We start from the raw sequence: 20,960 nt of genomic DNA on the forward strand, positions 1-20,960 counted from the left end.
GTGGTGCCATGGTTGGGATAAGAACAAACGACCCTCATACTGCCAGGCGGAAGTGCTAACCATTTAGCCACTGTGCTGCTCCACATTTTAAAATAAAACACAACATTCCAGCACAGTGTATTTCCAATGAAGTCCTGCAATGTGCAGACAGCGAACACCACTCTCCTTTATAAATGGGCCCCTTACATCACAAACAAAAGTGAGCTTCACAATAAGAAAGCCTGTGCTGCCTATTTACTGTTTGATTGCCAACAGCAAAAAATCGATATAGGTCTGTATAAGATAGCAGCAGAGGGAATGTCCTCCGATCTTTCAGTTGTGAACAAATCAGAATTGCACATCTCAAATTCCAAAGGTTATATACATCACTTAGCAAAAAATTACTGTACAGAAATGGTGATGGAAAGATGCCACCTACTATATTTCATATTTCCCCAACTAAGAAGAAACAAAAAATATTTTAGTCCTGAACATAAAGAAACTATCCACCCTTAAGAAAATATACTAGCAGAGTTTAAATATATTCACATAATGGTCTTTTTCTTTTAAATTGACCTTGAGTTCCACTTCCCTACAATTTTCCAATCGCTGACATGTTTAACAGCCAAAATAATTAGCACAGTCATTGTAATTGAGATCAGGTTCCAAACCCCTGTATGCACAACAGCACTCTACTCTAGCGCAATGCACATGCAGACAGCCAACAAGTTGATAAGAGGAGAGAGAGTACACTTTACCAGTGTGCTGCTGCTCCTTCAATGCCTTGTCAACAACCTGGGAGGGGGAGGCTTGGATAGGGTGTCTACCACTCAACTAGAACAGAGCAGTAAAGTTCATGTTTCTGGCTTTGTTGTGTGTCAGGAGTACCTGTACATCTGGTAGTCCGTTGCTACTTTATTGTCCACTTACAGGATGCGGGGAGATAATCAAGCTCTATTGCTTAACTGCAGCTGAGAAAAGTCAGGTCAGTAGGCTGACTGCTTGTCCACAAGGACCCTGTAAATCTCAGGACTGGACAGACAAAAATACAAATCATTTGGAATGAGTTCCTAAATATGTATTTTATCTGTGTATTTATCAGCCTTCCTGGGGTTCAGTTTTAATCCACTCCCAGTCCACAGTTAAGTGCAAGACACCAATGCCATAAGTGACAAGCATGATTTACCTGGTTTATCTGCAAATAACTGCACTGTAACTCTGAGACCTTCTTGCAGCTGCTTGTCTATCTGCACCTCCTATCAAGACAAAAAGGAACAATTAGAACTTAACTGACAATACTTTTTGAAGTCACCATAGAATGCACAAAATTAGCCAGTAGTGCAGCCAATCTTGAGTATATTTGTGACAACTGGGTCATTTCAGACCCTCTAGAGGGGAAAAACAAGCTCCATGGTGACAATATTGCCTCAGGGGATTTTCCTGGAAGTGGTCCTTTTTTCACTACCAATATAACTTCAGATAATCACAGTTATTCCGCAGTGATGAAGGTTGGCAGTATACTTATCTTAGTGCATAAATATGATGCTGTGAATAATGCCAAAATCATGCTACGGAACTAGTGTGCAGCAGCCATATTGCGGTCTCTTGTCTACATATTCACCCAACACAGACCTCTGATATGCGAGCTGTCTGTAGAAGTTGCCATTAATAGAGGGCGCAAAGGAAAAACATTAATCATTATTTATCAAAGTATGAAGATCAGACCCGTACATTTCAAATAAGGTAATTATGCTGCAGGGGGGGTTAGTTTAGTATTGGGGGTCATTTTAGGGGTTAAGATAATTGTTAGAGCCAAAACACATCTTTGTGATGTGGTACTGTGCACATTAGTGGCTTTAGAATGTTGCACAACTATTCTTTTTGAATGGAACCCCAATGCATGATGGCAATGCACATCAAGGCACACAGTGATGCATTACTGCGTGTTGTATTACATCATAAAAAATGCTGCATATAAATTTTTGTGCTGTCCCAGCCTATTCAAAATGAATGGGCTATCTTAAAGCAAAGCATGGTGATGGCCGCAAGTTACTTTTCAGGTTAAGTGTAAGTACCGAGTGGGAGGTTAAATGCGTGTGTGCGTTTGTTTGGGGGGGGGGGGGGTATCTTACATTTGTGACCTTAACTGTCTGGCCATTATGATCTGCCTTCAGTGTTTCTGAATCACTGTCAGGCATTCAGCATCTTCAAACCAGATCAGAAATGGCAGCCTCCATGTTTCTCTTGTTCTCTTTGTTAGGCACCTGTTTGATTCTAAAATGCACCCTGATGTGCAGTTTCATGAATCTTCCTGCTTCCAATAAAGTGTGGATTAAACATGCATGTGTTAAAATATGTGCATTTTTAAAAACACAAAACGTATCAATGAGGCTTTAGAAAACCAAAAAGCCATGCACACGCCTTGGAAGCTAATGGAGCATTAAAAACACAACCTAATTGGTAGATCTGGATCAGCTAAGCCCTGGCAATTAATGTACCAATAAACTGGGTACCTTTCTCATGCCACAGTTAACAAATGAGCCTTTGCCTGGTTTAGTTGGTCGGTCTAAAACAACTCCCTCTCTGTAATCCGACTCTTCATCTATTCTCATATGGTGAGGGCTGTCCAGGGGGTTCAAGAGACCTGAAACAGTCCAGCAAAAATCAGAAATTAGACAGGTGTCACTCAAACTCAGTCATCTTATCACTCAAGTCATTGCGCAGTTACCTGCAAACTGCAAGTCTGGATGTTTGGGAAAGAAAGATTTTCTTAGATATCTGGAAATGTGTAAAACAGGACAAATTACTGCAAATAAATTTTAATGTCTAATTAATATATCTTCCCTATAAACTGCAATACGATCACAATATAATAGAGGGTATTTCGGGTTGTAGTAGCCATAACAGTGTGATGTGAAAGAATAGACATATTTTTCCTTTTTAATTCAATTATAAAGCCCCTGAGGTGGGGCGTTTGATTTCCCACAGGAAATGGCCAACCTATGGCTCCTCTACTGGTTAGCAATGACAAATATGCATGTTTGTGCTAAGCACAAAAGAAGCCACAATCAAGTAACTCTAGTGCCAGCCTACAACTACCCCCTCCCCTCCATTGAGGCTGTACCATAAAGTGTAAAAATGTGCCCATTACAGTGCCCCAGGATTTGTATATACATGTCCCCTTGGCTGCTTGCACTTTATTCCCACAGACAGTTTAGGTGACAGGTGCACTTTAAAAAAGAAATACTCACTGAGGACACTCTAGATACTGGAGTATTCTTGCTAGCTGCACACAGGCCTGTCCTTTCTTCCCCACACCCTCAAAGTTCCCCTCCACGCTCCTATGAAATAAAAAGAAACATTGGGCAAGGAAGCAGCACAGGCACACAGGATACACACCAGTATGGAAAATATACAGCACATACTTTGACCCTTCTCCAGTCTCATCGAATATCACAATCTCATCCACACAGAAGATGGTACAGGCACGCGCTATCTGTCCAGCCAGGTATGTCCGTAGCTCTGGTGACTGGGCATTGTCCATAATGGATCCTGGTAAGGCCACACTGAGTGTGTATTGACGACCTGTGGAAAAAGCAAGTTCAGGACTGCCAATCACAGGCAAAGATGCAAGTGTAAATAACAACATATGCTAATTAATCTTAACAGCAAGGATGAAAGACGGATGTCCACTGAGTTCCAAACACTGCAAAAAAAATAAAATATATCTCTGAACTGGATGGAGTAGGGAAAGAACCACTGCTAGGTATTTATTGCTGGCTGTGCCTCAGCTGGAAAGATTCCTTCTATCTGTCCTGTGACATTTGTTACGGACACAGAAAGCGATGGGAAATGCAAAATTTCACAGCTGTTTCTAAAACAAGATGTAACAATAAATCTTTCAATTGGGGCACCCACTTTGGTGTCAACTGTCTTAGAGGGGAATTCATCTCATTTTGTACAGATTTACTTTCACTCCCTGTTGTGTTTATGGGGCAGGAAGGGAAGAGAAATCTCCCCAACTGAACACAGACAACAAAAACATAAGCTGACATGAATTTTGACCTGTCCCCACTCTATCCAAACCTATATAAAAAAAAAAACCCAGTTAGACTTACCAGTAACTCCTTTTTAATAAGTCTTACAGGACAGACCCCTTGAGACATAGAGCTCCTCCCTCCGGGACAGGAAACACGCAAGCATAGCACTTTAAAAGGCGGACCTGGTCCTGCTGGAACTACCTAATTGTGCCCCTATTGCGACATCGACGCTTCTATGGCTTCCCCCTGTCATTTGCCCTATTTTGCTCCCAATTATTAACAACCCTCTCTTTACACCAGGTTTAGATCAACCAAGGGCGTTTTCTTGGTGGGTGGCCTATGGTTTGTCGCAGGTGCGACACTTTTTGACTTGTCGGTCCTTCCCCACTTTGAATTCTCTTCGGGAGTCATGGAATGTTCCTCCAGCTGAATTTTTTCATTACCTTCAATTGCGGCATTGGCTGACCTCACTGCGGGGCACTTCCGCTTTCCCGTACCAGAAATCTGTCTTTGAACTGCTTTGCCAACAGCGTCTGGGCGCCCTGGGCCTTATTTCCCTTCTTTATGCAGCTTTGAACAGATGCTCGACACATACTTCTCTATCATATGTCGCTCAGTGGGAGCGCGACCTGGGGGCAGTCGTGGATCTGGAGGACTGGAATAGGGCCTGGTCGCTTATAGCTAAATGTTCATTTAATATGACCACGCTGGAGGCGGCATACAAAGTATTGTTTTGTTGATATTGGGTTCCGGCTCGTTTGGCCCAGGCAAACCCTGCCTGCAGTGATCGATGCTTTTGGGGTTGTGGCCACCGTGGCGATGTATTGCATATCTGGTGGTCATGCCCAAGACTATTTCGTTTTTGGTCTTGTGTGTTTGGCCTCCTTTTCATCTTGTTCCATCTCTCCATACACCGAGATGCTTGGTACGCTTTGCTTCATTGTACCATACCGGGCCTCTTGGCTCACCAGCAGAAGTTGGGTTCCTGTTTGTTTTTGTCGGCCACTAGAACAATTGCTCAGGCCTGGAAGACCCCGTTTGTCCCTCTTCAGGGGTGCGGGACCGTATGACCACTATGATGCTCAATGAACAGATATCGAGTATCTGTAACGACTCCCAACGGAAGCAGTGGTTGCAATATGCCTTTCCCAAGCTCCCCCCGGCTAGTCTGGGGTTGTGATGTTGCTCGGTATTGGTGTTCTCGGACCCCTTCTGTTGGTCTTGTTATCTTTTTCCTTTTGTACGCCTCTTTCCTTTTCTTTTTCTGTTTGTTTTTGGTGTGGGGCAGTGGATAGCTGCCTTTAGTTACTGTCGGTGTTATACTAATGTTTTTGTCATTTATGTGCCATTGATAGCCCCTGCGTGGGCACACTTTTTGCTCTGTTGGTGTTAGAGCACTGTTTTTTTTTTATGTGCAATTGATAGCCCCTGCGTGGACGTGTTTTGTTGCTCCTGTCTTAAACTGTTTATAAATTAATAAAAACATTGAAATACAAAAGGCGGACCTCAAGGCCTCCCTCTTCAGACACTAAAAGACATTATCATTTATGAATAAATATATATTACCGTACAACCTTAGGGTGGGAAATCCCGGCTGTCCTGGAAGACTTATAGAAAAGGAGTTACCAGTAAGTCTAACTCTGGTTTCCTCAAAACGTCTTCTTCCAGGACAGCCCCCTTGAGACAATAATTAAGAACCTACCCACTAGGGCGGGGTTACTGCCTGGAGGACTTTGCGCCCAAATGCCTGATCTTCGCTAGAGAGCAGATCCAGGTGATAATGCTTCACAAAAGGTAGAAAAGCTGGACCAGGTGGCCTCCTGTTCTGGCGAAGCACTGGCTCTCTCTGCCCAGGATGCTGACCAGGATCTGGTTGAGTGTACATTAACAAACGGGGGGAGGAATTTCTAATAAATTATACGATTCGGCGATAGCCATCCTAATCCATCTAGCTATGGTGGATTTGGAAGCCTTGGAACCCTTCCGCTCCCCTGCAAAAAGAACAAAAAGAGAATCCGAATTTCTGAATTCTCCGGATCTACTAAGACCAAAAGGCTCCTTCTAACATCCAATAAACTTAATCTTTCCTCCTCGCTTGTGGGAGCAGAACAGAAGGTCGGCAACAATTATATCCTGAGACCTATGAAAGGAGGAGGAAACCTTGGAAAGAAACCCAGGATCTGTTTTGAGCACAATTCTATCCTCAAAAACTGTCAAAAAGGGCTCCCTAATGGAAAGCGCCTGCACTTCACTCACCCTACGGGCCGATGTGATTGCTACCAACAAAACAGTTTTTAGAGTTAAAAACTTTATTGAAGATTTCTCCAGAGGTTCAAAGGGACAAAGCTTTTAGAACCAAAGACAGATCCCAAACTGGACAGGATCTGACCGCTGTCGGCCTGGACTTGGGAAGAGCCCTGTAAAAATCTGTTATAAAGGGATCTTGCTGGAGAGGGACCTGAAGGAAAACACTAAGGGCAGAGGCCTGCACTTTTAAAGTGTTAACTGAAAGACCCTGATCTGCCTCATCCTCAAAGAAATCGAACACTGCTAGGATATCTGGAGGGGTCTGACCCTTACCCAACAGCCAGGATTTGAATTTTTTCCAAACCTTAGTATAAATAGCCCTGGTAACTGGTTTATGGCAGTTCACCAAAGATCTTATTACTATGTCAGAAAACCCCTGAGTTGTTCTTCAGTAGCCACGCTGCCAACCTCAAGGTTCTTACCTGAGGGAGTAGCACCGGACCCTGAGAAACCAGATCTTCCCTCTCTGAAAGGGGGAACGGGGGAACCGAGGCCAGGCTCCAAAGCACAGAAAACCATGGCCTCTTTGGCGCAAATGGGGCCACCAGAATGAGGTTTGTCTTTTCTAACAGAAACTTCTGCAGGACTGATGGGATAAGCCTCACTGGAGGAAACGCATAACAGAGATTGAGTTCTCACGTGCTGGCGAATGCATCTACACCCAAAGCCTGATCTCGCGGATTTAAGGAGAAAAACCGTTTGACTTTCCTGTTTTCAGGGGAAGCAAAGAGATCGTCCTGAGAGTGATGGTCGCAAACACTTCCTGGTTGAGAGACCATTTTTATCGTGTTTGACTGGATGGCGACTTGGGAAGTCCGTTAGGGAATTCTGCGCTCCTTTCAGATGGATGGCAGATATTGAAAGCAAGTTTTGCTTGGCCCAAGATAGAATGCTGTCCGCGATTGCTTGAAGAGGAGGGCTTCGTGTACCCCCCTGCTTGTTGATGTATACCACCGTAGCCATATTGTCTGAACAGATCTGCAGGTGACAAACTATTAGATCTGCCTGAAAGGCATCCAACGCTAGCTGGACTACCAGAAGCGCTCTCTGATTTGAGGATCTCTGAGATTCCTCCACAGACCATGACCCCTGGGCCACTCTGTCGCCTACATGGGCTCCCCAACCAAAGCTGCTGGCATCAGTCATAATGATAACCGGACAAGGTGTGTTCCACTCCAGACCTTTGGCTAGAATGTGTTGCTTCCACCACCACCAAAGGGATCTCTTGACCCTGGAAGGGAGCCAGACTGCCAGATCCAAAGCAGATCTGTCCCCATTCCAAACCCTCAGAAGAAAGGCCTGCAGTGCCTACTGGTGGAATCTATCCTGAGAAACTTTTCTTGTGGAAGAAAGATCTCTCTACCGAGGAAATCTCGTACCCCAGATAGTTAACTCTCCGGGAGGGAGTTCAGCATGACTTGTCCCTGCTTATGAGCCACCCCAGACTCTGAAGAAAGTCCTGTGCAACCCACAGATCCCCTGTCAACTGTTGGTGAGACCTGGCCACGAAGAGGAGATCGTCCAGATAGGGAACGATCGTAATAGACCTCATTCTCAGGGGAGCGAAGGCCTCTGCGATCTCCTTTGTAAAAATTCTTGGTGCTTAGGCCAGACCGAAAGGTAGAGCCCGACACTGCCAGTGGTGGATCTCTGAACCCATCCTTACCGCTATTCTTAGGTATTTCTGACAAGCATGTTGAATGGGAAAGTGAAGATAAGCATCCCTCTAATCCAGCGTAGCTATGAAACAATCCAGGTAAAGGATGTTCCTTACAGAGAAGATTGATTCCATCCTGAAGTGTTTGTACCCTAGAGACTGATTGAGAGGGCAAGGGTTTAGGATAAGGCGAAACTTGCCCGAGGGCTTTTTCACTACAAAAACATGGGACTAATACCCCCTCCCCTGCTCGTTCCGGGGAATTCGAGTAAGGACCTGCTGATCTACCAGGTCTCCAATTAGGCCACACAGAGCCTGTACATTTTTCTGATCCTTGGGGAGATTGATTACCAAATACCTGACGGGGGGACTGGAGTCGAACTCCAACCTGTACCCCTTTCCTATCAGGTCCAGAATGTAGGGATTCAAGGAGATTGAAGCCCACTGAGGGAGAAAGGTCCCCAGTCTTCCTCCCACTGGGACGCTCAAGTCATTGAGACTTGGCGGAGCCCTGAGAAGGATTGAATAGGATCCCCGTCTTACCTTGTTTTTGTGCCCTGTCCAATGTTTCTTGGGCTGAACATCCTTAATTTGCTGGACCTGCGTCTTTTGATGAAAACCCCTCCTAAAGATCTCTTCTTACTCTCTGGAAATGCCCTCTTTTTATCAGCCGTAAGCTCCAGAGCCTCCTCGAGACCTGAACTGAAAAAGTTACCGCCAGTAAAGGGTAAGGCACAAAGACTCAGTTTGGATGCTGAATCCCCTGGCCAAGTCTTTAATCATAATGCCCTTCTAGCTGAATTCACCAGGGCAGAAGTTCTCGCGGCTAGCTTAACTGATTAGGTCGAGGCATCCTCAAGGAAACCTACTGCTTTAAACAGCAAAGGAAAGGATTTTAGAATTTGCTACCTAGAAGTCCCTGCCAAGAGATACGTCTGTAACTGGGTAAGCCAGAATTCCAAATTTCTGCCGACACAGGTGGTCAATAAAGCCGGCTTAAAGTGAATAGAGGTGGAATCCCAGGCCCTCCGGAGTAAGATGTCTCCTCTTTTATCCATAAGATCCTTTAGGGCCCCCATGTCTTCAAATGCCAAGTCCATCTTTTTAGAGACTTCAGATAAGAGGGCATCCAACTTTGGAATCTTGTTCCATGGCTTGGATCAGTCATCCTCAAAATGAAATCTTTTAAGGTTACCAGATAAAAAGGGCTTCCTTTCAGGGTTTTCCCATTCCAGCTTAATGGTATCAACCAGGGAGCTATGGACTAGAAAGACCCTATTCTTTTTAGCATGTAGACCCTAATACATAAGATCATGCTTAGGCAGACATACCTCCTCCTCCTCGATCTCTAAGGTTTCATAGAGCCTTAAGGAGGTCGTCTACATCATCAAGGGCACATTTTACCTGGAACCTCTGGAGGAGCAAGCTTCACTGTTGTCGTCCTCTGAGCCTGAACCTGCATGTGAGGAAGCAAGGGACCTAGGATCCTCTTCCGTGTCCTCCTCCCTTCTCAATGCTTCCGATACCACTGTACCAGCCGACTGGCTCCAAGGCCCCAGCGGTGTCTGCATTCTATCCAGCAGGGATCTAAAGTACTGAAATGTAGTTGTCGTATCATCCTTAATGGAGGTAAGAACTCTATGGCAGGCTGTAAATGACTCACCCTTAACTAGGCTATGCACACAATTGCAGCATAAGGGCTTTTCCCAAACTGAACCCAATTTTGCCGCACAAACTGCACACTTCTTCTTCTTAGGGGCCTGACTCGATGTCTTGTCCTGGGTTTTAACCTACAACAAGCAAGAAACAATACAGAAAATAATCAGCCCAGGGTCCTCATCCAAACACCACTGTGCTGAGGGAGAAAAACGGAAGTGTGCCCCACCGTCACCTGTGACTCAGAGACTGGGGAAAAGAAAACCACCTCCAGGAATTAACAAGAGGGAACCACAAGTCCCCAAGCCTACCTGAGAGGAGTCGGTGCCTGAGGAAACGGGGTCCGTTTGCTGAGAGAGGCCAGTGTCTTCCATCCTGTCCCTTGTGGTGTGGTAGCCACAGCCTCTGCTGGGTATCCCACCATACCGGGTGCCCAAGCCTGATGTCTGTGCCACTCTGAAGACTGCAACCACGAGTCTCCCGGCGCCCGCAGATGACATCACCGTGACCGGAACTGCCGATGCTTGGAGCGCAGCTGCTCCGCCTCCCGGAAATCGCGAATGCCCGGCAGTCTCTCTGCCTCCAACACCGCTGTGCTGCACCTTGGAGGCCGCCGCCAGGGGTGAACCAAACCCCCCCGGGGTTGCACCGCCCGCGCCGAGGAGGGAGTGGGGGGCAGTCGCAAAAGCCTGATCATCGGTGGTCCTCCTCCTCTGAGAACTGGAAGATCACCAGGAATGCAGCCCCACTCTGCAGACATGGAGGGATTGCGTCAGGCAAGAGGAGGTACTGTACCCAAAAAAAAACAGGAGCCACCAGCACCCCCCTTGAGCCTAGTGATCCAAAAACAGGTTCCTTTGAACTGTACCCGTCCTTCCAGAGGAAAACAAAAAACTGAAGACGAAGGCCTGGAAGTCCGCCTTTTAAAGTGCTATGCTTACGTGTTTCCTGTCCCGGATGGAGGAGCTTTACCTCTCAAGAGGGCTGTGCTAGAAGACGGTTTGAGAAAATTAGGCTTCAGGTACACTCAAGAAAATTCGCACTTGCCAAAACATCATAAGTGGACCAGACAAAATGCTAATGCTAACAAGGCAACTTTTAAATGCTTTCATTCATTCACCTGTCCTCCATTCATAGACTGCTGTTCATTCAAGAAAGCTAAAGTACAGTTTCTATGAACACAGAAGGGGACAGAAAGGGCAGATAGACAGCACACTTGACAAGAGCCTGTGACAGGTCTTTCAATTCTGTTAACCCCCTGCAACCATAGTTTTCTGGTAATGCAGGGGGTTATTTCAGAGTTGAGGGACCTGTCACAGAAGCAAGGTAACTTTGGAATTCAACTATGACAACCAGAACCAGCACAAGGGACAGTTCTCATTAAATGTAAGTACCATCTCTAGTGCTGATTAAAAATACCTTAAAACCTAAGCTTTAAATACAGTAAATAAAACAAACAAACTGAGATAGTGGGCAAATACAAATGTGGTTATTTTGAAGTGAACCTGTATTTGTCTGGACTATGTGGCAAAGTAGCAAGTTCACTGACCCAGCTCATTAAAAAGTTTTGGGGTTGGGGCAACATAGGAACCTCTACCTGGCTTTCCACAGCGCAGTGCTGGAAGAAGGAGGGCCAGTTGGCTGGTCTAAAACAAGCTGTTATGTTGCCTAGTCCACTGCAAAGAAAGCACCACAACATAAAACATATACATGTAGTGATAAATCTGATACCTTCCAATCTTCTCTGGAGGATTTTGTTAGGCCATCATAAAACACATACCATTTTCTGTCTTTCTCTTCTCTTTTTCTTGTGCTTGTTTCTCTGCTTCTAGCTTCTGCAGTTGAGCTTTTTCTAACTGTCTCAGCAATTTCTCCTCTCTCCATTTTTTCCGCTGTTCTTTTCCTATAAGGGACATCAACAATGGAATTATTTTCAAGAGAATGACAGCCTGAAACACAAATAGTCAGAAGCAACACATTCGTGTACATTCTTACGTTTCACTCTCTCATTTCTCCAATCTATCTTCTTGTCAGATCCCTGAAAAAAAAAAAGGTGGAGGCCCATAAAATTAAACAGAAATGTTCTGGAGAAATGAACACAATTACAGGGTGCTACAGATCTATGACTTTATATCTAGTTAGTTACATATCTATGACTTTATATCTAGTTAGTTACAGATCTATGACTTTATATCTAGTTAGTTACAGATCTATGACTTTGTATATAGCTAGTTACAGATCTATGACATGTGAAGCAAAGTACAATCACTGTGCAGCACTACTACACAGAAGGCATAGAGCTGATTCACACATGTGCAGTGCGGTTTGAAGTTCAGGTTTCACAGCTAATTGATACAGTAGTTGTTCACAGGTTCAGGACAGGATTAGCTCAGGATCTTACCCTGTTCACACATATACAGTTTAGAAATGGTTCCCATAGAAGTCAATAGCCTGTAATCTGAACCTGAACCGGACCATACTGCTCAGAAATCAGACATGACTGTTTTTAAAACCGCACTGAATCCGCACCGCCAGTGCACTGAACATATATAAACAGGCACCATAGGAAGCAAAGTTATTTCACATGTCATGCGGATTGGATGTGGTTCACACCACACATACAGTTGTGTTCAAAATAATAGCAGTCAGACATCACTAACCGGATCAATCACTGTTTTTGGTAGAAATTATATTTCTACATGACAAATAATTTACTAGCAGGTGTAGTAGAGTAATAGAAATCCAACAGACCCAACATTCATGACATGCATGCTGCTGATTCTGTGTAATTGAATCACTAATTGAAAGGGGCATGTTCAAAATAATAGCAGTGTGGAGTTCTATTAGTGAGGTCATTCATTCTTTGAAAAACAGGTGGCAATTATTGCCCTTATTTAAGGAAGGAAGGCAGCAAATGTTGTACATGCTGGTTACAGTGCATTTCTCTCTGAAATTCTGAGGAAAATGGGTTGTTCCAGACATTGTTCAGAAGAACAGCGTACCTTGATTAAAACGTTGATTGGAGAGGGGAAACATATAAAGATGTGCAGAAAATGATAGGCTGCTCAGCTAAATGCTTTAAAATGGCAACCAAAACCTGAAAGACGTGGAAGAAAGCGAAAAACTGAATGGATAGAAGAATAGCCAAAATGGCGCGGACTCAGCCAACAATCAGCTCCAGGAAGATCAAAGAAGGTGTAAAGTTCCCTGTGAGGACTGTTACAATTAGAAGACGCCTATGTGAAGCCAAGCTATCTGCAAGAAGCCCCCGCAAAGTCCCACTGTTGAAAAAAAAGACGTGCTGAAGAGGTTACAATGTGCTAAAGAGCACATTGACTGGCCTAAAGAGAAATGGCGCAACATTTTGTGGACTGATGAAAGTAAGATTGTTCTTTTTGGGTCTAGTGGGTGGAGACAGTTTGTCAGACGACCCCCAAACACTGAATTCAAGCCACAGTACACTGTGAAGACATTGAAGCATGGTGGTGCAAGCATCATGATATGGGGATGTTTCTCATACTGCGGTGTTGGGCCTATTTATCGCATACCAGGGATCATGGATCAGTTTGAATACATCAGAATACTTGAAGAGGTCATGCTGCCTTATGCTGAAGAGGAAATGCCCTTGAAATGGGTGTTCCAACAAGACAACGACCCCAAACACACCAGTAAACGTGCAACATCTTGGTTCCAGACCAACAAGATTGACGTTATGGAGTGGCCAGCCCAATCCCCGGATCTTAATCCAATAGAAAACTTGAGGGGTGACATCAAAAATGCAGTTTCTGAGGCAAAACCAAGAAATAGAGAAGAACTGTGGAATGTAGTCCAATCATCCTGGGCTGGAATACCTGATCACAGGTGCCAGAAGTTGGGTGACTCCATGCAACACAGATGTACGGCAGTTCTCAGAAACAGTGCGACTACAACCAAATATTCATTAAGTGATTCAAAGGAAAGCAAAATCTTCAAATATTTTTCAGTTTATATAGTGAATGTTTGAGTTTGTAAAGAAGAATACAAACACTGCTATTCTTTTGAGTCTAATATTCACTTTTCTCCAATTTGTTTAGAGGAACAACACAAATTTGATCTATTTTTCTTCATGTCTTGATTTGGAATAGAATGTATAGTGTTCCCAATGCATTTGTGTGGATGGAAATAAAAGCTATTAGAAGGATTTTGAGCTTTATTCACTTTTTTCAACACACTGCTATTATTTTGAACACAACTGTATATGTGAACGGGCACTTAGTGACACCATTGGCTCTTCACTGCATCAGGTTCAATCCATTTGTTCTGGCCCTACCCCAAAACTCAAACCAAGGCCAGAGAAATATCTCAAAATTCAAAGATTTTATCTTACCAAGATATAAGGAAACAGGGTTAAAATCTACAGCATTATTTAAATTGTAGTAGGGTTCTACATGTGAAACTCCCCATAAAGCTAGAGGTAACCATGTCTTCTCTAAGTGGTAATGTTATTCATTGCACATCCAACTCTTTGTATGATCTCTTTGAACAACCATTCTGGGGACAAATATTGTTGTGCAAGATGTGAGCAAGTTGTTTGGAAGCCCAGATCCTGGATCTAAAGAATCAACTGGCAACACTGCAAAGCATTAACCAGTTGGAGAGGAGCAATAGCATTCAATGCCAAGCTGCAACTAACAAAGCATGCAAAACACTAATGGATTAACAAAAACATACATTAAAGATCAATAAATCTAGCACACTAGTTCAGCCTCATCTTGAAAATGCAGATCAGATTTGGTTACCAATCCTCAGGAAAGTCGTTGTTGAATTAGAAAGAGTTCAGTGAAGAGCAACAAAATAAATAAGGTGGATGGAGGGGCTCAGCTATGAGGATCAATTACATTGATTATTTATTCACTCAAGAGAAGAGTATTGGGGGAGGATAATTACAATGTGCAACTATATCAAAGATAACTTTGATAACTGTAATAAAAGGTTTTGGTGGCTGCAGCAACACAGAGGAAACTGGTAAAGTTACCAAAAAAATAAAAATAAAATGAAAAGGTGAGCACCCTACACCCTACCCTCAGTCCTCCTATACTTACCTTTGGGGATGCTGAGTTGTCAGCGTCCCCGCAGCCGGTCCAGAGATTTGAGATTCCTGCTCTTTTCTCTCTTATCCGTGCAGTGACCAGAGTGATTCACTGTGATGGTGCTGACCAATTAAAATGAATCTGGTCCATCCTGGAAATGCTGCACAGAGAAAAGGGAGAAGAGTGGGTATTTTAAATGTCTGGATTGCTGGACCAGCTGCATGGGCCATGACAGTTCACCATCCCCAAAGGTAAATAGAGCAGGGACCCTGGAGTGGGGAGGGTGTAGGGCAGGGGTCTGCAACCTTTAAGACATAAAGAGCCACTTGGACCCGTTTCCGAGAGGGAAAAAAAGACTGGGAGCCGCAAAACCATTGCAACATTTAAAACAAATCCGACACTGCATATATTGCGAAAAGCGCTCTGGTCATGAAGGGGGTTTAAGGGCCCAGTAAGCAAAGGGTTAACCAGGGCCACAGTGTATCGTCATAATCACAATCATAGCCTTAGGTCAGTGGTGGGCAACCTTTTTTTTCAACTGAGCCAAATCTCGCCAAAACCACGATTGAAATTTATTTTGAGAGAAACATTTTTAAAACTGAAAATACATCCCCCATATAGTAATTCATCCCCCATAGTAATTCATCCCCCATATAGCAATTCATCCCCCCTATAGTAATTCATCCCCCCATAGTAATTCATCCCCCCATAGTAATTCACCCCCCATATAGTAATTCATCCCCCATATAGTAATTCATCCCCCATATAGTAATTCATCCCCCATATAGTAATTCATCCCCCATAGTAATTAATTCATCCCCCATAGTAATTCATCCCCCATATAGTAATTCATCCCCCATATAGTAATACATCCCCCATATAGTAATTCATCCCCCCTATAGTATTTCATCCCCCCTATAGTAATTCATCCCCCCTATAGTAATTCATCCCCCATATAGTAATACATCCCCCATATAGTAATACATCCCCCATATAGTAATTCATCCCCCATATAGTAATTCATCCCCCATAGTAATTCATCCCCCATATAGTAATTCATCCCCCATAGTAATTCATCCCCCCTATAGTAATTCATTCCCCCTGTGTCAATTCACTTACCTTTGCTCCGCGCGTTCCTCTAGCTGTGTTCCCGCGCCGTTCTGGTCTTCAGGGCAGACTGTGAGAGGAGAGGAGTTCGTCACGCTGCCCCGCCTACATCCTGACAGCCAATGTTTGGAGGAGGGAGCGGGCGCCCGCCACATAGAAGAGCTGCATTAAAAGAGCCGCGGCTTGCCGACCCTATTGCCTGTCACCTGGTGGGCAGTGTGCTCCGGAGCCGCAGGAAAGGTGAAAAAGAGCCGCGGGTTGCCGACACCCGGTGTAGGGTGTTAGTTCACCTTTACTTATTACTGTAAAGGTGAACTAACACGTTAAGAGCTGGCTCACACTATAGAAATGCAGTCCAGATGCGTTTCCACATGCGTGTTTTTGATGCGTTCCAGTGCATTCTTGATGAGTTTTTTACATGGTTCAGTGCGTTTTTTATGCAATCCTGTCCATTTTTTCGCCATCTCTTTTTCCTCAATTTAAATAGGGATATGGGCGTTCCAGTACGTTTAACTGCGTTCCAGTACAGTTCTGTGCAGAAAAAAATGCACCATGTACTTTTTTTTTCTGCAACCGAAACGCACTGGAACTGCAAGCACTGATGTGAGCTATAACATTGACAAACATATAACCTATTTTCTTTGGATGCAAAAAAACAAAACAAATGAAAAGCATATAGTGTGAACTGACCCTAAGGCAGTGTTTCTCAACTCTAGTCCTCATGGACCCCCAACAGGTCATGTTTTCAGGATTTCCATTATTTTGCACAGGTGATTTGATCAGTTTCACTGCCTTAGTAATTACCACAGCTGTTTCATCTGAGGGAAATCCTGAAAACATGACCTGTTGGGGGTCCATGAGGACTGGAGTTGAGAAACACTGCCCTAAGGGATAACGAAAGTCAAAACTTTAGAACTCCAGTCATGTGTTTATTGCTGTCTTTAGGGAGATACACCCTCTAGTAATAAAGGGAAAATCTTCTAATGGGTACACTAGTTTGGGGACAACTAGAGATTTCCTCACTTTGGAGGGTTTCCCTCTCCCTTACACTTGGTGTATTAACCTCTATCCAGTCCCTGTATAGTCACAGAGAATCATGTAGAGCTTAGACTGGAACAGGAGGAAACAGCATCAAGAGCCAATTAGTACTTTGTTTTTGTTATTTAAAGAAAGGCAGGGGTATACAAATACTGTACTATGTGTATACATCTTTTATACATATCAGGGTTGGCTTAGTAAAACTGGAGCGTGCATAGCCCTGCACAGCAGTGGTTTTTTAAATTGTGATAGCTATCGAGAAGAAGATCCCCCCGGTAGCTGTCACATCTAGTCTGGTGAGGATTCCTGCAGTTAGCTGCGAGTGGCAGCCCCATTGAAAGGAATAGGAGGCACCTGGCTCTTGCAGCTAATTGTGCCGGCTAATGCTGTCATCACACATGAACGATCGGCCCTGGACGCTGACTGCCTACATGTGAGTGTGCGTGATTAGCTGCAAGATCTGGCAGCCTCCCATTGCTTTCAATGGAGCTGCCTACTTGCAGGTAATTGCAGGAACCCCCCTGAGGTTCTCAAAAATAATTGCAGCCAGCGTGCATTCGCAAGTGTGAATACCCCCCTATTTAGCAGCAGTACTGATAAGTCATGTGTACTGCCCTGCCAGGCCACAAATTGATCCTCTGTCAGGTAAATCAGCTCCCATATGTGTATTTCTTATCTGGTGGTTCCCCTGGAGTTCAGCTTTAGGCAGGCCATACATTATACAATTTTCTTGAGATTTTTGCTTTAGATTTACCAAAAACCAAATAATAGGAGGTCAAACCTAACAACACTTTCAATTGTATTCAAGTAGGCAGACTCTTGTACTACATAGTTGAAGGTAAATCTAAAGGAAATTGGGGAGAAATTGGGACAGAAAATTGTATAGTGTATGGCCAGCCTTAGGGTCAGTTCACACCACATGCGTTTCAGTGTGTTTTCTTTCTGCATCCAAAACACATAGAAAGTAGGTTATATGGTTGTCAATGGCATAGTTCACATCAGTGCTTGCAGTTCCACTGCTTTCCGGTTCCAGAAAACTAGAACATGCTGCATTTTTTCAGAACAGAACTGTACTGAAACATGGTAAAACGCACTAGGAAACAGGAAAAAAGCATCTGACATGCATCCAGAAACACATCAGAAAGCATAAAAAAAGGGCATGCAGAAATGCATCTGAAGGAAAATTTTGTAGTGTGAACTAGCCCTTAAAGGATAGGTTCAGCTTTTAGGGCCAGATCACACTACATGCGTTTCAGCTGTTTTTTTTTCTGCATCCAAAACACACAGAAAGTAGGTTATATGGTTGTCAATGGCATAGTTCACATCAGTGCTTGCAGTTCCAGTGTGTTCCGGGTGCAGAATAAAAAAAAGTAGAACAGGCTGCATATTTCCAGCACAGAACTGCACTGGAACGCAATAAAAGCCATCAAAAACGCACTGGAACACACATGTCCCTATTTAAATTGAAGAAAAAGAGAGGGGAAAAAATGAACCGTAACTCATCAAAAATGCACTGGAATGTGCCAAACACGTGCATGAGGAAACGCATCTGGACAGCATTTCTATAGTGTGAACTGGCCCTTAATAAAAAATAATTAATGCATTTTTTTTAAAATGTGCATATACTATTTATATCTGCAGGAGCCTGTAAAGCATTACACCAGCGATCAGCAGATTGATGGTGCTATCCAGCTCTTCTGCAGATCTGTTACAGATCTGCACAGGAAGATTGAATGAACTACTACAGCGCTCCACAGCTCCGTCTTAGTTCAGTGAGGACTACAAGCCCACAGCGCTAAGGCTGTCAGGACTTGTAGTCTCTCATTCACAAAACACAGTGAATGAGCGATGATAGTGGGCGGGCGAGTTTTTTTTTTTTTTTTTTTTTTAAACTTGACAGCTAGCAAGGGGGGTGAAGATCTCCTGCTCGCTGTCAAAGCAGGGAGCAGGGGCTGGTTTGATTGTAACATTTTACACCCTACATATAGGTGAACTTATCCTTTAAAGTGGTTGTGAAGCTCAGACATGAAATATGAACAAAGCATACCCCTCGTACCTTGTACACTCATAACTTCCCGGATACCTCGTACACTCCCTCATCATCTCACTCCTGGACTATTGCAACTCCCTTCTCACTGGCCTACCCAAACAAACGCTCTCCCCACTCCAGTCTATCCTGAACTCAGCGGCTAGACTCATCCACCTCACCAACCGCTTCACATCTGCCAATCCCTTCATTGGCTCCCGATTGCCCAACGCATCAAGTTCAAGCTGCTAACCCTGACCTACAAGGCCATTCACAATGCCGCCCCGAACTACATAACTGACCTGATACCCAGATACTACCCTACCCGTGCCCTCCGCTCCTCACAGGACCTCCTGCTCTCTAGCTCCCTGGTCTCCTCCTCCCACACCCGATTGCAGGACTTCTCCAGGACTTCCCCCATCCTCTGGAACTCCCTACCCCAATCCATCAGACTGTCACCTACCCTCCTCACCTTCAGGCACACCCTGAAAACCCTCCTCTTCAGGGAAGCCTACCCCACCCTCACCTAACACCCGACCTCACCTAACAACTAACCTCCTCCACTCCATCCCCCACAGCCATCTCCTCCTGTACCACCTTCCCCTCCCTCCTAGATTGTAAGCTCGAAAGAGCAGGGCCCTCGAACCCCTCGTGTATTGTATTGTTACGGTCTTGTCTCATGTTCTGTCCCCCTTGCTACTGTACAGCGCTGAGCATACCCTTTGGCGCTATATAAATACTGGATAATAATAATACCCCTCTATAGTGTGTACTTTTCTCAATCCAGAGCACATAGTGTAATTTCTGTCTGCTGCCTTGTTCCCCTACTATCAGCATGAGTCTCTTCTGACAGGTTTTCCTGACATCAAAAGAAAAATGGTGACAGGAGAGGGACCTTCAGCAGATTGACAGCCTCAACTCTGTCCTTGTGTGGAGGGGGTGTGTCCCTTAACTCCAATCAGCTCTCCTCAGTGAGCTCCGCCTCCTTTTTTCTGAACTTTCAGACAAGCTTGATAAATTCTGCACTTTGAATAGCTATAAGGGACAGATGGTTGTAGATAAAGAGGTAAAACCTATGTAGGAGGATTTGTTTAATCTCTGAAGCCAGTTACTTTGCTGGGTATATGGAAGGGGTTAAGGCTTGGCCCACACGTAGCACCTTGTGAATGCTCATCGTTAGGCATGTTTTCACACCATACATATGCGGTAGCCTTTTCATTTCGATAGGCTGTCCTACACGCTGCAAACCCCCCAAAGAAAATCATGGACCTTTATGGGCGGGCGTTGTATTTGGTGTCGTGTCTGGAGTGACGTTAGCAGTGATTGGCTGGACAAAGCGCGGCAGCCATTTTTCGCACACATTCTCAGAAGGCTGAGGTGTGACTGCAGTGAGGAGAATGGGGCGCCATAGGCCGTATTTATAGCCTCAGGACAGGCCTGGCTGTACCCAGAGGTCACCACATACACAGCACAGCCAGTGCATTGTATGGTTCCCTGCAGAGTCAGCCCTGAGCCGAGTACTGTACCCTGCACACATGCCTGGCCTCATGTCTTACCGCCCCGCACACTTTTCCAGGAAGACACTGCCCCCATCTGGCAAGCATAGGGAGGAGTCTCCAGTCACGAGTCTCCCCCGCCACCTTCACAGAGTTTATTCAACTACAACATGCCCTCACCGGCTCCAGCCTTGCTCTCTTCTCCGCCATGTTGCTCCCACGTGGCTCACCCATTTCCGCTTTCCTAGGACTCCCGTAGCAACCAATGCAAACGGGAAGTCAGGCGCAGAGTCATGTGACCACAGCGAGAAGAGAGCCGCCCCTCATCAGGAGGACCTGACAGCCTTATAGGGAGGTGGGCGGGGCTGAGCCAGTACTGGACGGCTGACAAGGAAAGCTGTCTTGTGATTGGCTGTGTGCACCAGGGGGAGGTTCTGCCAGTCAGATTCTTATCTGTGACGAATGATATAAGGGGGTGCAGTGCAAGGATGGAATGATATTGGAGGGGAGAGGCAGTGGAAGAATGGGATGATATAAGGGAGTGCAGTGTGGGGAAGGAATTATATAAGGGGGTGCAGTAGGATG

At 44.7% G+C, this 20,960-nt stretch overlaps 1 protein-coding gene across 1 annotated transcript in view; it reads right to left on the reverse strand.

The window, feature by feature from the left end:
- Positions 1-20,692, reverse strand: part of SPOUT1 (SPOUT domain containing methyltransferase 1) — a 35,636-nt gene extending 14,944 nt beyond the window's left edge. The window contains exons 1-8 of the mRNA XM_089669125.1: positions 20,556-20,692; positions 11,635-11,677; positions 11,420-11,542; positions 3,405-3,564; positions 3,231-3,320; positions 2,708-2,757; positions 2,493-2,623; positions 1,166-1,235 (exon numbers count right to left, since the gene is read on the reverse strand). Of these exons, the coding sequence (XP_089525251.1) occupies positions 1,166-1,235; positions 2,493-2,623; positions 2,708-2,757; positions 3,231-3,320; positions 3,405-3,564; positions 11,420-11,542; positions 11,635-11,677; positions 20,556-20,609 (721 nt within the window). The 5' untranslated portion in view covers positions 20,610-20,692. The remainder of the gene's footprint in view (positions 1-1,165; positions 1,236-2,492; positions 2,624-2,707; positions 2,758-3,230; positions 3,321-3,404; positions 3,565-11,419; positions 11,543-11,634; positions 11,678-20,555) is intronic.
- Between the last annotated feature and the right edge of the window lie 268 nt (positions 20,693-20,960).

Source organism: Staurois parvus, unplaced genomic scaffold (genome assembly GCF_062004578.1).
Source record: "Staurois parvus isolate SC_StPar_1 unplaced genomic scaffold, SC_StPar_1.0 ptg000068l, whole genome shotgun sequence".
Classification (NCBI taxonomy): Eukaryota; Metazoa; Chordata; class Amphibia; order Anura; family Ranidae; genus Staurois; species Staurois parvus.